Raw genomic sequence first — 14,438 nt, forward strand, 5'->3', positions numbered from 1 at the left:
ACAACAAGAGCTACTCTGGCTTTCGCAGCCCGAGTACTTACTTGCACGTTGGGTGCCGGCAGATTGCAATTTGGTCATTTTTTGGAATTGGCGCAATAGAAAAAATGTCGGTGAGTCACGAGTTTTGGCATTTGGACTTTTATTGAACAATGTTTTGCCGCCGCAAGTGACGACGTGTCGGAAAGTGGCCAAGTTGTCATGGCTGCTTTTTGGCCAGTCGCTCGCAGACAATCGAGAAAATTCAACAATTTCTCTCTGCTCACATCGAGTCACTTTCGGTTTTCAGCGTCCCGAACGCGCATCAGTCCAGCACAGCGTCACGTGAAACGTTGCCATGCGCGCACGGGCAGCCAATCACGTTGGAGCGCATTTCAAGACTTCCTGGCGCGTTCCAAAAGCACATTCACTTTTCATAGAATATATTGGAGATGAACGTTTGCTTTCTTTGCCCTCTTTTTTGCCATTTTGCGTCTTCACCAACAAATTGCATGACTTTGATATGACGCAACTTGGATGACGTTACAAACCGCAATTGTAAACGAAAACCGTACTGGACAAAATTGCTGGAGGAGGAGTTATGATTTGGGGCTGCTTTGCTTCCTCTGGATCTGAACGCATGAAAATAAACAACAACAAAAAACAAGAGAGTTGGAGAGAATTTGACAGAAGACGAGAACGAGCACCCGAAGGACACCCGAAGTCCCGCATCAACTCGTCAACTGTTGCACAAATAAAAAAAAAAATTGGTGGGGGTGGCCAATCACTTGCTGAAGTCCGCAAGTTGAGATCTTCACTTGTGACGACGAGTTTGCGTTTGAAGGACAGGTGACTTCCTGTCCCTGTCAGGCGTGCGCACGCACACAAACGTCCAAAAGTCCAGCGTGCTCCGCCGCTTGTCCGCAACGACTCCATTTTGTTTTGGGACGAGTGGCTGGATAACCACTTCCTGTTAAAACGTCAACGCCGACTTGAAGTTCAAAGTGGAGCGTGTTGATGCTGTGTGTGTGCGTGCGTGCTTGATGTGTCGATGCGTGTGCGTGCCGACTTCTCCGTCTTGAAATGTTTGCATTTCAAGTTGTGCCGTCGGTCTACGAGGATCTTCCGGCGAGCAATCGCAAAGTCACGCCACGGAAAGTTCCCAAAGTTCCAGTCCGCTGTCGCACACGTCACTGTCCAGACGTCTGTCCGGACGTTCGCCGTCCAACCCGAGGCGGTCCAGCTGAGCGCACACTGCGCCGTCGCCACCTGCGGGAGGTGACAGGAAGTCCCGTTTGGCGGTTGCCACGGAGACGTGCAAAACGCGCCGGCTTTTGCTCACCCGCCGCCGCCGCCGCCGCCGCCGCCGTCCGGTCGTCACGCTCATCCTGGTCCCGGCAACGCAGCGCCTCCTCCAGGACGCTCAGCGCTTTGCACCAGCCCACTGATGTCAGAGCAGCCGCGAGGTCTTGCAACGTTCCGCCGCACACCTCAAACACGCACACGCGCGCACACGCACACACACGCACGCACCAACAGCTCAGAAACAAACAAGACATGTTCGACGTGTGTGCCTAGCATGTAACGTGTTAGATTTGAGATCCACAAAATCTTTTTCCAAGTTTGTTGCGTAAGAAAATGGCAGACAAGGGGCGGGGTCTGCTCGGCAGGCTGGTCGTAGAAAATAAAATGATGATGATGATGATGATGATGATGAAAAAGTGAGAAAGAGAGAAAAAGTGCAACAACAAAAAAAGATGCTGGAGTGAAAATCCTCCCAAATTTGCCAAAATGCAATTTGTGACAAACCGCAAAGCTTCTCTGGACACGGCAGAGGCACACGGGTTCGACTTAGCCTAACCTGAGCAAGAAACAAAAGATGCCAAACATCTGCAACAGCTGCAGCAACGAGTGGGACAAATTCAACAGCTGTTTTTTGGCACCTCAAAAGCTTCTTTTTTGTTTTTCTTTTTTGAAAAGTCGTGCGTGATTTGAATTGCTTCATTTTCAACTTTGAACTGCTTTCACTCACCTTTGACCTTTTTGTCATCGGCAGACTTGGAATCAATGGATGCTACTTTTCGCGAAAACGCGCCCGCCGTGACCCAGTTACCTGGAAGGAGTCCATCAGCGTCCCCACGGGGTTCGAGCTGAGCCCGAAGGCCGCCTTGAGGACTCCCAGGCCCAAAGCGTCGGCCAACGGTTCCCAGCGGCCTTCGCTCGCCGCCGCGGCGCACAGCGCCGTCTTCAGCGAGGCGCTCAGGCGCTCCGGCTCGCCTGCGCCGCACACAAACACGTCACGTGACTTCAGGACGCGTACAAACGCGCGAGCGCCACATTGATCGATTGATCGATCGACACGGTATGCGCGTCGTTTACCCGAATGTCCTTCCGGGAAGTCGGCGTGAGGCGGGAAAGCCACGTCGGGAAACTTGGGTCGGTACTGGCGGCCGTTGAGAAGCTCCAACACCTGCCGACACGCAGCACAAAGCACGTCCGGTGACGTCATCGGCACTCAAAGCTTGGATAACAACTTTCTTGGGAAGCGGAGTTCAAACCACTTCAAGCCGTTTGCTCAACGGCACGTCGGCGTGATGGAAGGCATCTCATTTGCCAGGAAAGTGACTCGGTGGCGTACCTGCTCAGAGGCGGCCACGTTGATGGGGCTGGTCCCGGGAACGTAGCCCTCGTCCTCGCCCTCGTCCTCGCCCTCGTCCTCGTCCTCGTCCTCGTCCTCGTCCTCGCAGAAGAGAGGCTCCAGGTTCTCCTTGCGAGGGTCGGCACCTGAACACGGGTCACAAATGTCAACACGCGCCAGATGGACGCTTTAGAGTGTGCGTGCGTACCCGCCGCCATGAGTAGCGCCGTGAGCTTGACGGAGCCCCGCCCGGCGGCCACGTGCAGGGGGGTGGAGCCGTCAAAGGTGAAGCAGTCCACCTCGGCGTTGCCCTGGCGACCGAAAGCGGGCGTTGACACCACCTCATCAGAAGGCGCGTGCGGCGGCGGCGGCGGCGGCGGCGGCGTTACCTCCAGCAGCAGGCAACCGGCGAGAGACACGTTGTCGGCCTCGGTGGCGAGATGCAGGGCGGTCCTCCCGCTGCCCCGATCCTGAGCCTCCACGTCGGCTCCGCCCTCCAGGAGCTCCCGCAGGGACCGCAGCTGATTGGACGCCACGCTCACGTGGATGGCGCACAAGCCTGCCGGCGACAGCCAATCACAACAAGGGACGGCGCGTGCAAAAAACACAAATCACAATTCAACAATAAAGCGTTTGAGATTGATCGAACATCAAATCAATGTTTTGAAGCACGCATCAGGAAAAAGAAACAAAAACAATCGCTCATGAATAAACAATAAGTGGCACCAAATTAAGAAGCATTTGTCAACGAATGAAGGCGAGATGAAAATTAACTTCACTGGAGATTTTTTTCCGACATTTTAGTTTATGACCAAAAATGAGATGAAGATGATTTTGTCAAACGCGCTCTCTGCTAATCGGTCACTGTCATGTGACGCAGTGACACGCCCCCTTTCAAATCTGCAGCGAGCGAGTGCAACAAAAAGAAGAAGAAAATTATAGTTAGAATTTAGATGATATCATGTTTAAAAATTTAACAAATTTATTCAAATATTTGAATGTCAAATTTTTCTAATTTAATCCATTTGAAATGAGCATTAATCATCTTTTTTGGTGCCAATTTTGTAAATGTGGAGTGTAATAAATTGAAATTGAACTTGGATTAATTGCACTAATCTGACGCAAATGTAAATCCGAGCAGGCGGTCGTTTTTGTTTGTTTGTTTTGTTCTTTCTTCCCAATCGCGGCGATTGCACTTGAAAGCGGCATTCTGCTCCGCTGGATGTCAAAGGTTAGCTAGCACGCGCGCGTTCTCGCGGATGCGTACCGTCGGCGTTGCAGGCGTCGACGTTGCGTCTGACGGCGCGATGCCGCAAGAGCAAGCGCACCATGTGGCCCCCCCGCCGCGCCGCCAGGTGGAGCGGCGTGTCGCCGCGCCGGTCGCCCAGCGTGGGGTCGGCTCCCGCCGCCAGCAGCGCCTGCGCCGCCGCCGGCTGCTGCGTGCTCACCGCCAGGTGCAGGGGGGTCTGACAAAAGTGGGAGGGGGCGCAGTCGTTTAACAATTGGCTGGACTTGACAACGGACCCATTATTTGATGAATGCATTTTTCAACTCCTTCAAACCCAAAAAGGTATAAATACGTTTTTTAATACTTTGTCCTTCGCTCCCAAAAACAAATTTATAGGTTTTTGTTTTCATGCAGAAGCACAGAAGGCTTTGATGCAGCTTCTGACCTGAAGGGGTCACTAAACGCAATGGTTGTTATTACAAAAAGCCGGCCAGCGGGTGGCAGCAGAGTATAAGAGAGCAGCCAGAGCTATGTTGCAACAAGCTCTTTTCAGGCTTGTGAATAACGATGAAACTTATTTATATTCTAATGCTAATTACTGCAAAACGGAAACATATACAAATGAATTTTTTTTTTTTGCCCCTGATGAAAGAAGAGACCCGAGTCTTTCTTTCAATAGCTTCCATGTTTTTATAGCAAAAGATGTGGGCGGGCCTTGCAAAATCAGTCCAAATCCAGTCAAACAGCTGGGAGCGAAGAGGGTTGCTTCAGTCAAAATGGCTGCCAGTCCATAAGTTAAGTTTGGATTTATTTATTTTTTGGGTCTACGTGCGCCGATGTTGAGCCTCACCTGGTAGAGACGATTCCTCGTGTCGAGAAACGGGTCCCCCGGCGGCAGCACCCGCGTCAGACTCTCCAGCGCCCCCTGCTGGCCGTGGAGGACGGCCAGGTGGAGTCCCCTGACGCACACGCTCAACGTTACGACCCGATCGTCTGACAGACGCCGGCCGCCGCCCGCCGACGCGCCGCACTCACGTGTCTCCGTCGTCGTCCTGCGCCGCCATCACAGGAAGCTGCGAGGCCAGCAGGTACGCCGCGTCGCCCGTGGCGGCGTACAGAAAGACGGGCCCGCCGCTCGCCGCGTCCTCGTCCGCTTGCCGCGGCGGGCGTGTCGCGGCACAGCCCGCCGAGTCGTCGGCGGCGGGATCTGCGTCGTCGTCGTCTGCCGAGTCGCCGGCACAACTTCCTAAAAAAATTCATTTTTCACACAATTCCAAACGGCGCCTTGGAAATGTTTTGGTCCCAAACGGAATCGGTCGCGATGTGGAAGCAGGAAGTGAATATGAACACACGCCCCAAAAAAATAAAAAGAAATAAAGTTCAATTTGTGTCTTCAGTTTTTGTAAACGAGAAACTCAATGTGAATTCCTGCCGTTTCGGTTCTCACCGTGTTTGACTCCGCCTCCTTCAAGGCCCGCCATGTAGCCGGTGGGACGAACTCCGCCTCCGGCTCCTCCCCCATAGTTGAAGGCAGACAAACCCTGGAAATAACCTGCCGGGGCAAAAGCGTCCGTCAGCCCCGGTGACGTCGCGGCGACTTTTTCAAGCTTTTACCTCCTCCGGCGGAACCCGGCCCTCCTGCCGCTCCCGGACCTCCGGGCCCCCCTCGGTACAGACCGCCGCCGCCACCGAGGCCGCTGAAGTCCTGGAAGTTGGGCAAGGTCTTCTGACGCTTCCTCTGCACCTCCTCTTTGTCTACGCACGCACGCACGCACGCACGCACGCACGCACGCACGCACCAACGCACAAGACATGACGGCGCGCCACACCTCGCGGCTTTGTTTGTTTGTCGGCGGCGGCGCAAATGAGGTACCGATGATCTGCGGGTGGTACGTGAAGGGCTTGGGCTCGCTGGTCTCGCTGTCCGACTTCCTCTTGAGCTGCACCAAGACGGACGTGGGCTTCTGCAGGTTCTGGTCGCGATACTTGGGCGTCTTGAAGACGATGGCAAACTGGCGAGGCGCCGCACGTCGCCACGGTTACCGGCTTTGCAATACTTGGAACTTCCGCTGACTTTTTTCCATCTGCTTGCTCCGACTTTGCTTTCTTCAATTGCTTTAGCTCGCTTTCGGTTCGACGGCAAGATGGTTGCTTTTTGTTTTGCGTTTCCCAAATGCTTGATTTGACTTTCGTCAAAATGAATTTGACGTTTAAATGATTCGACAACTCATCCATGACCCCAAATAACGATTTCAGTAATGCGGGATTTGCCCAAATGCTCTGATTTCGGCCTCTCCAAATAAACCATTTGGATTTATGAAAGCAGATTGATCATTTGTTGTATTGAATATTCAAATTTGCAATCGTGGGAAAACCATCAAGCAACCAAAGCGGTCACTGAGCGACTTTGCCAAAAGTTGCCGAGTACGACGTCAAGCCGTCTTGGCCGGCATTGCGCAATTGTTGTTGTTCTCGTCACTAAACCACATCAAGTAAACAACAAAAGTTGCTCATTAAACACTAATTACATACTTTAAATATTCCAGGAATTGAAAATATTCAATGGTGACAGCCCAATTAACTTGATTTATTTTAAGATGGAATATCTTGGAAGACCAAAAAAGGTCATCAGAAATCGTCAAAACATCATTTTCACTTTTAAAAAAGGTAAGATGTCGTTTCAGTTGGCTTTTTAAAAAACCCATCAATCAATTGTTAAGGAAGCCTTTTTTGTTGCGTTTGCGAGTTGCGAGGCGACGGCTCGTACCTGCCGGTGCACGTCGGTGGGCGAGAAATCTCCCAACGCTTCCCAGGTCAGACCCGAGTCGTCTTCCTCGAAGAAGCGCACCTGGATGTCGTCTGTGGCACGCACGCACGCACACACGGTCATGTGACACTCACAAAGGCTCCGTGACGATATTTGAGGCGCGCGCGACCTTTCTGGACTTTGTCGCACAGGAGGTAGACTTCCTCTCCCCCGCTGACGCAGCCCGCCGTGCGGTCCATCCGCACGATCTTCAGGTTGGACGCGTTTGGAGCTTCTGAAGGAAAAGAAGAAAAAAGTCACCACTTTACAAAACGTCAATGCGACGCTTTCTTTTTTTCCAGAATACATTCGTGGAACCTTTTTATTTATTTTTAGCTTGCAAAATGACAACTTGACTCTTACAACATTGTAAAAAAAATCCCCTTGAAAAAATGTCAATGATTCTCTTTTTTTTCAATGACAAAATGACGTACGCGTTTCTTGTAAGAAGACGAGAAACTTTTCAATTTGGATGAAGTCGAGCTCATTTGCAACGTCGGCCTGCAGTTCTCCAAGATTTACGCCGCTGGAAATTCAAACCAGTCGTTCACGAAAGAACGTTTTGTGAAGTTTCGTGTTTGGGCAACATTTTCATTTGCAAGCTTACAATTGTTCTTTAAATGATTTTTTTTCCCAATACTTTGCTATTCACATAACATTCAAAAAAAATCTTTGGGGAAAAAAAATTTCATTCTACATTTTTGGGGGTGAAAAATTAAAACTGTTCTGCAACTTTGCGTTATATATTTTTTGTGCAATTACTACAAAAACAATTGTGAAACTTTTTTTTTCTTTTTTTTTTTAACTGGATTTTCCTGAGAAAAGATCATTCTTCTTGTAAATGATGATTTTTTCTTGGCCTCTGTGTGCGTGCGTGACGATGCGTGCGTGCATGCGTGCCGATGCGTGCGTGCGTGCTACGTGACGATGCGTGCGTGCGTGCGTGCGCGCGTGCACTGACTGCTGTCGTAGATGGGGTGCGAGAGGACGGGTTGGAGCGGCCTGGTGAATCCGCCGTCGCTGTCAGGGAGAAAGGCGGTGAACATGAGGCGCACCACGCTCAGGTCCATCTCTTTGGCCTGCGAGCACGCCGCGCCGCCGATGGCGCCGCGCTGCACATCTGCACACGTCACAACACAAGACAACCAAACGTGTGAAAGGGGAACGCGGAAACGCCGGAAGAGCAGGTCAGCCAGCACCATGGGAGCGAGCTAGCGAGCTAGCGAGCTAGCACCTGAACGTACAAACCCTGCCAGTTTGGCTTTCGCCCCCGATGCTAGCTCCCCCGCTCGCTCCCATGGTGCTCATTTACCTGCTAGCGAGCTCGCATCGGGGGCGAAAGCCAAACTGTGGCAGGGTTTGTACGTTCTGAACCTGGACTTGCCATCTCTGACAGGAAAGGAGAATTACACACGCTGCCTTTCGAACAGCCTGTTGGCTCCACGCTAACATGAACGGAAAACGCCATTGACGTGCTAACAGTTAGCATCAAAAGCCTCCATTTTACAACTGTTGAAGCAACGGATATTTGAACACACGCCTGTCAACAGATAATAAGGCAATATTCGCAGGTGTGTGTTAGTTATCCTCTGCAAAGAGCAAACTAATAGTACACAAAAGCGTTTCTGATCGCGTCTGCATGACTGGACAGTATTGTACTGCCCCCCGGTGGCCGAGGTGGAATTGCAGCATGAAATCAGGATGTGCAAAGGTTTGATGTTCTATTCAATGGTCTTCAAATTTGGACAAAATTTTTGCTAGCGCAGATTCCGACACTTTTGTCATCACTGTGTGAAAGGCAAAGGTGGGCGGACCCCCGCCGGATCTTCCGTCACAGCTTGAAAACGTCAACAAAGTTGTGTCAAGAGACGACGTTGAGAAGTGAGACGAGCTCACGTCCGGAAATTTGTGGAGCAGCAAGATGAGAAAGAGACGACGGACGGACGGACGGACGGACGGACGGACCGACCTGAGAGCGGACGGGGCACGCGCGCGTCGGGGCTCGGGGCATCCACGTCCGGGTGGATGGAGACCCCCAAGTTGTATCCCATGCGGACGGCCTGGCACATGCGCTCCTCCAACGTCTTGGCCACGTTCTTCTTGGTCACGTGTTGGATGCCCAAGTTGGGGAAACTGCGTCAACACACAAAACAAACGCACCTCAACATGAGTACCGTTGACAACAACAAAAACAACATGGAAAATAGCTTCTTTATTCACTTCATAAAATAAAATAAATGAAAAAAATGAAAAAACCGAAACTACATCTTAGGTTCAACAAAAATAAACATTTGTTGACACATTTAATGAATATCAAAGATGGGACTTTCGAAGCACTTTCAGTGGCGCCAGCTCCATTTGGGGAATACTGGAATCTGTTCCGCATATAAGCCGCACCTGACTGCAAGCCGCGGGGGTTTCAATGTCCGGGTTCCCGCAGCGGGTTCCCGCTATTTTCTTTTCCATAACGAGGGTCTCGCTCTCGTTCTGTCTCTCTTATTGGATTTGGGCTCACCTGCTTTGTTTTGCTCTTGCGCTTCCTTTGCCGTGCGCCCCCTTGTGATCCCATGGATAAGCCGCACCTTTGCATTAGCCGCAGGGTCGAACGCAAGCGAAAAAAAGTAGCGGCTTGTCGTCCACGAATGACTGTTCTTGGATATCGACGCACGTCCGTATTGATCATCCGGATGACACTTCAGGTTCACGACTCTCCATTATTTGAATAATTCATTCATATGTTGATTATCTTGTCCATTAATCAGTCAAGTGGATAAAAAAAATAAAACAGCACAATAATTGAATTGAACACGAATTATGAGCCAGTTACTGATTTGGAACTCGTTGGCAAAAATGTTGATCCAAAGTCAAAGTTGAATTTGCATTCAACACGAAGACCAGAAGTCGGTTGTCGGTTGTCGGGAAACAGAAATCAGACAAGATTTGATGTCCACAAGCAGAAATCGTCAGCATGCGCTCATGAAAAAAGTCATCAAAAATAGTGATCCATTCATTTGATCGTCAATTAGGCGTTGATCCACTGATTGACTTTGTTTCCCTTTATTACACGATATTTTGGGACCTTTTGAATTGTGCGCTACACAATTTCCCCCAAGGACATCAAATCAAAGTGAATTAAAAAAGATAGTCAAAACATCCCAAAGTATTATTTCCTGTGCGTGCGTGCGTGCGTGCGTGCGTGCGCGTGCGTGCGTGCGCGTGCGTGCGTGCGCGCCCCTACGTGATGTTGTCGTCCTTGGGGGGCACGTCCAGGACGCAGACGCCCTTGTCGCACTGCTTGCCCACCAGACTGTGCGCGTGCAGGCGAGGCAGCGCCGTCAGCGCCGTCACCAGCTGGACCACCACGTGGGCCGGACCCTGGTAGTTGCAGATCTGCGCGGGGCACAAAAACGTTGCCGTGACCACGAGCGGCCAAGCGCCATCTTGGTTTGGGAGTGCGGCTACCTTGACGGCGGGATACGTCTTCTTGTTCTTCTCGCTGCAGGCTCCCGGCAGGCCGCCGTGAGACGGACCCTCGCAGCCGTAACGGAAGCGGAAGCCTCGCTGAACACAAAAGACAAAACTTTGGCCGACCGTCACCTGATCCCGTCGCAGCAAATCGACAGTCGAGCAGAAAAAAGCGGCCGCATGATGTCAGCGTGACGTGAAGCAATGTCAGCAAATGTGCTGGCGGCCTCCAGGGGGCGCCGCAGACGCACCTTCCATATCCATTCAACGGAGGCCCGCAATTGACACCCGAGGCCCAAATCAGTCCCCACAATATTTCCCAACTGCAATTCCTAAACAAAACGGCTTGCGAGCGAACGTTGCTTTTGGTCAGCTTTCCTTAAAGCTGGCAAACGCAGCTTTTTGTGGGCACGCACCTGTTTGGGCTGCTCCAGGATGTGCAGGAAGGGGGCGTCGCCTGGCAAACAAGACAGAACAACGTTGCGTTTGTCACAAGGTCGCCATGGCGGAACGTCCGCGTTACGGTGACTCGCAAAGGTTCACATTTGTGGTTCCGCCGCTTGAGGTCTTTCAATTTGTTCATCTGCATGCAAGGTGCCGATGGCGCCGCCAAGTGGACAAAAGCTGCTGCGTGGCACATTTGCTAACATGCTCGTGCGCTGAGACGAGAACATTTCAAATAAAATTGGCGCGCAAGCAATAATAGATGAAAAAAAGCGAGCCTTACATTGTCATAATCATTTTAAAAATGTGATTAATGGAAAAAAGTAACGACCGCATTCATCAGTGAGTTATTCAAATCGTTCGACTTTCTGGACTTTCTGGACTTGGATTTGTTCTGAGCCAAAGAACACTTGGTTGCAAATTTGCCGTTCCGGAAGACGACGACGCGATGCCTGGTGGAAGGTTTTACGATTTTGTTGGACAAAAGTCTCATGACGCCGTCGACTTTGAGCGGCACCAAAGTGTGAAGCAAACAGGAAGTGAAAGCGGATGGACGCCGCCGCCCGCCCGCCGCGTCACGAAACTCTTCTTTCACTTTCCCGCCACCGCAGCGTATCGCTTGAGGTTCACATGCGGCGGCTTCTTTTTTCTCCCTTTTACAAACTTGCCGTGCGTCACAAACCAGATTTGATGTTCAGCTTGAAAAGCAACAAGTTGAAATCTGTCAAACTTGTGCGAGGGTGGAGAAGATGATTCCACATTTTGGAATGGCATCCATTTTGGACTTTGAAAGTACGTGTGAGATTATTGGGGGGGAGGAATTTTCCAAAACGTGAAAGAGCTCAGACCGGCCGCTTCCCTTAATTGTGTTTTTGCTTTGATTCCAAACTTGCGCTTCCGACTCGGGAAAAGTTTTCCTTAAGCGATTTCCCTCAACTGAAATCGTTATTGCGGCTTCAAAGGGAAATCCTTGTTGAGGTGGACGCCGCGTGCTAAAGATGGCAGCAAAAGTATTCGCCAACCGCCAAAAGAAAGTCAAAGAAACGAAGGGAGGAGGAACTGAACAAGAACTGCAATCGCGGCAACAAACGCATGCGGGACGTAAAGAGTGAGCGCGATTCTGCAGTCGGCCACAAAAATGGGAGGCGACATTCCAGTTCCTGGAAGGGAAAACATTTGAAAGTCTAAAGGACAACTTTTGCGGAACCCAAACGCATTTGCTGCAGCCTCTGGTGGCAAATCCAGGTCCAGAAAGTCCAGAAAGTGGAACCCCTGCCACTGTTTGGCTTTGGCTCCAGGTGCTAGCTCGCTCGCTAGCAGGTAAACAAGCACCATGGGAGCTCGCACCAGGGGCTGCAGCCAAACAGTGGCAGGGGTTCGACTTTCTGGACCTGGATTTGCCACCTGGGCTCATGAATGAGGAAATGCTGTTCAGTCATTCGCAATGATGTCCTTTGTCCACTAGGTGGCGCTGCAAGCACATTCGTTGCAACCATGCAAGACGTGTCGTGGATAACAAGCTGCTAATTCATGAGCGATGCCGCAATATTCAATCGGCAAACATGAACTCTTGCGCAACTCGACTTGCGATGTTGCTTGCAGACATTGACGAGCTCCACCCAAACACCAAATTGTCACTTCATCCGCTTTTCATTTGATTTTGTTGCTTTCTGTTGTAAAATTCAACAAATACTACGGAACAACGTTTTAGAAAACAGTCCCAAGTTGTGCCTGTCATGCTAAACTTTGGCAAGGAGAGCAGCAACAGACACAAAGAGACGCCATCACCTTCTCAACTCATCAGCCAATCACGTGGATTGATTGATTGATTGATAGCTTGATTGATTGAAGCAGCCAAATCCGCGAGGGCCGCAACTTCCTGTGTGGCAGGAAGTGATGCTGTGGGCTCACCTGTCCTGGCGGACGGCAGGTTGAATTGCGTGGCGGACAAGCGCGGCAACTCCCACGACGGCTCCAACATCAGCGAGTCCAGAATCTGACGTCGCCAACAAAAAACAAACGTAAGAAGAGCAAAACCAACGGCGGCGCCAGGTCACGTTGACTTTGACCGAACGCGCGCGCGTCACGCATGCGCGCACACCTGATTGCTGACGCGGAAGAAGTGATCGTCGTCTCCCGCCATGCTGCCGGAAAAGGAAAAAAAAAAGACAAGACGTGCTGACGTCATCGTTACCAACGACTTCATTGTTATGCACAAGCCCAACTCTGAGATGGAACCTGCGCCGGCTCCGAACTCTGAGATGGAACCTGCGCCGGCTCCGAACTCTGAGATGGAACCTGCGCCGGCTCCGAACTCTGAGATGGAACCTGCGCCGGCTCCCAACTCTGAGATGGAACCTGCGCCGGCTCCGAACTCTGAGATGGAACCTGCGCCGGCTCCGAACTCTGAGATGGAACCTGCGCCGGCTCCCAACTCTGAGATGGAACCTGCGCCGGCTCCCAACTCTGAGATGGAACCTGCGCCGGCTCCGCCGTCCGTCTCTCGGGTTTGGGAGCGCTGAACTCCAAACCCAATTCCAAAAACGTTGGGACACGACACAAATTGTGAATAAAAAACGCAATGCGATGATGTGGAAGCGCCAAATTTGAACATTTTACTCACAAGAGAACATAGAAAAGAGGTCAAAAGTTGAAGGTGAGAAAATGCGCCCATGCCCCGTTGGCCCCGCCCCTGAATACAATCCATGCCAAGACGAGTTCCGTCCAGGAACATTTCCTCCAAATACTTGACTTGAAAGCACATAGTAAGTATTTGCCATCTGCGCCAAAAATGAAAGAATAAATGCAACAAGTCAGCTCGAGCAGGTTTCAAGAAGTGTTGACAGCAAAATGCCTGTCGAACCTTTTCCTCATCTCGTGCAAGTGGCTTGAAATCAGAGCCAAACAACAACAAAGCGAAGACGGCGCTGAAGTCAATCGACTTTCGGGTGCCTTCCTCGACCTCCACCTCCACCTCGACCTCGACCTCGACCTCGACCTCGACCCCCCACAACGCGCCCGGTTAACGAATTGAAATTTGAATTTCGTCCTCCCGCCTTGCTGCGGGGCGCTTTTCAAACCGGCGGCCCCCGAGTGGTCCGCCTTCACGCGTGAAAACGTTTGGAAGCTTTCGGACGACTTCTGGTCGACTTTCGAGTTAGTTTCCAAGCGACTTGAAGGAGGAAGTGAGCGGCGAGCGCGCCTGCGCCGATCGACGTCCAACGAGGCCACTTTGGTCAACATTGGCCGCCCGACGTTCGTCAACAGCGCACAGGAACGAAACGCGTGTCGTTACTAGTTACTCGTTACCTCAGCGCTCGAGCGGCCTCGCTCGCTTCTCGGCGTTGGTGTCAAACTGACGACTTGATTGACACGCGCGGCGCCGCCATTGCAGTCACAAGCCGCCGTGACGTCATTTGGCTCAGCCGCACCGAAAGCAGGATTCTTAATTTGTTTGAACAGACAAAAGTCTTGTAGGACGAGCGCACTCGCTTTACTGGTTCTGCGGTGACAAACAACAACAATTTGAAAAAAATGCGGCGACTCGTGACGGCGTTAAAGGGTGGACTTTTGCTTCCCGTCTGGAAATTCCCCGTGACGCGCTGCACAGATTCGCAAAGCAACAAGACGTCTCACTCGGTCCAGATACAACTAAAACGTCTTCTCATTTGAAAATATTTCAACAAAAAGCACTTGTTTTTAGATATCAAGCAATATATCCGTTATTGCCTTCTGTGAATGTTGTTTTTTAATGTCCCCGTCTTGAAAACAGGACAATTGAATTTGATTGAAACGCACACGAATGACACAAACGCCAACAAAAGAAACAAAAAAGAAACAACAAAAAAGGATCCAAAGCCGTCAGACGAGCGAAAAAGCGT

General features: G+C 51.1%; 1 protein-coding gene across 4 annotated transcripts; it reads right to left on the reverse strand.

The window, feature by feature from the left end:
- Nucleotides 1–122: 122 nt before the first annotated feature.
- nfkb1 (nuclear factor of kappa light polypeptide gene enhancer in B-cells 1) lies at nucleotides 123–14,159 on the reverse strand. 4 transcript variants are annotated; one of them, XM_086086829.1, is made up of 22 exons: nucleotides 13,867–14,159; nucleotides 12,659–12,701; nucleotides 12,469–12,553; nucleotides 10,530–10,570; nucleotides 9,887–10,209; nucleotides 8,618–8,781; nucleotides 7,610–7,768; nucleotides 6,779–6,883; nucleotides 6,610–6,701; nucleotides 5,716–5,854; nucleotides 5,457–5,597; nucleotides 5,290–5,394; nucleotides 4,878–5,088; nucleotides 4,693–4,801; nucleotides 3,882–4,080; nucleotides 3,004–3,173; nucleotides 2,823–2,925; nucleotides 2,615–2,760; nucleotides 2,356–2,446; nucleotides 2,090–2,253; nucleotides 1,319–1,466; nucleotides 123–1,245 (listed from the first exon to the last, which is right to left on the reverse strand). In XM_086086829.1, the coding sequence occupies exons 2-22, from the start codon at nucleotides 12,698–12,700 to the stop codon at nucleotides 1,121–1,123; spliced, it is 2,862 nt and encodes a 953-aa protein (XP_085942955.1). In that variant the 5' UTR covers nucleotide 12,701; nucleotides 13,867–14,159; the 3' UTR covers nucleotides 123–1,120. The 4 variants fall into 4 exon arrangements, with proteins under 4 accessions (XP_085942955.1, XP_085942954.1, XP_085942953.1 ...); XM_086086828.1 differs by lacking the exon at nucleotides 13,867–14,159 and having other exon boundaries at nucleotides 9,887–10,038; nucleotides 10,111–10,209; nucleotides 12,659–12,720; XM_086086827.1 differs by lacking the exon at nucleotides 13,867–14,159 and having other exon boundaries at nucleotides 1,328–1,466; nucleotides 12,659–12,721.
- Nucleotides 14,160–14,438: the final 279 nt, after the last annotated feature.

The sequence above is a fragment of the Leptonotus elevatus genome, chromosome 10 (assembly GCF_054856555.1).
Source record: "Leptonotus elevatus isolate MCC_2025b chromosome 10, RoL_Lele_1.0, whole genome shotgun sequence".
Classification (NCBI taxonomy): Eukaryota; Metazoa; Chordata; class Actinopteri; order Syngnathiformes; family Syngnathidae; genus Leptonotus; species Leptonotus elevatus.

Coding starts and splice junctions, on each gene's coding strand:
- nfkb1 (XM_086086829.1), bottom strand. CDS start 12,700: ATGGCGGGAGACGACGATCACTTCTTCCGCGTCAGCAATCAG. Junction 5,395..5,456: donor GCCGGGTTCCGCCGGAGGAG/GTAAAAGCTTGA, acceptor TTGCCCCGGCAG/GTTATTTCCAGGGTTTGTCT. Junction 1,467..2,089: donor CGCTGATGGACTCCTTCCAG/GTAACTGGGTCA, acceptor TGCGTGTTTGAG/GTGTGCGGCGGAACGTTGCA.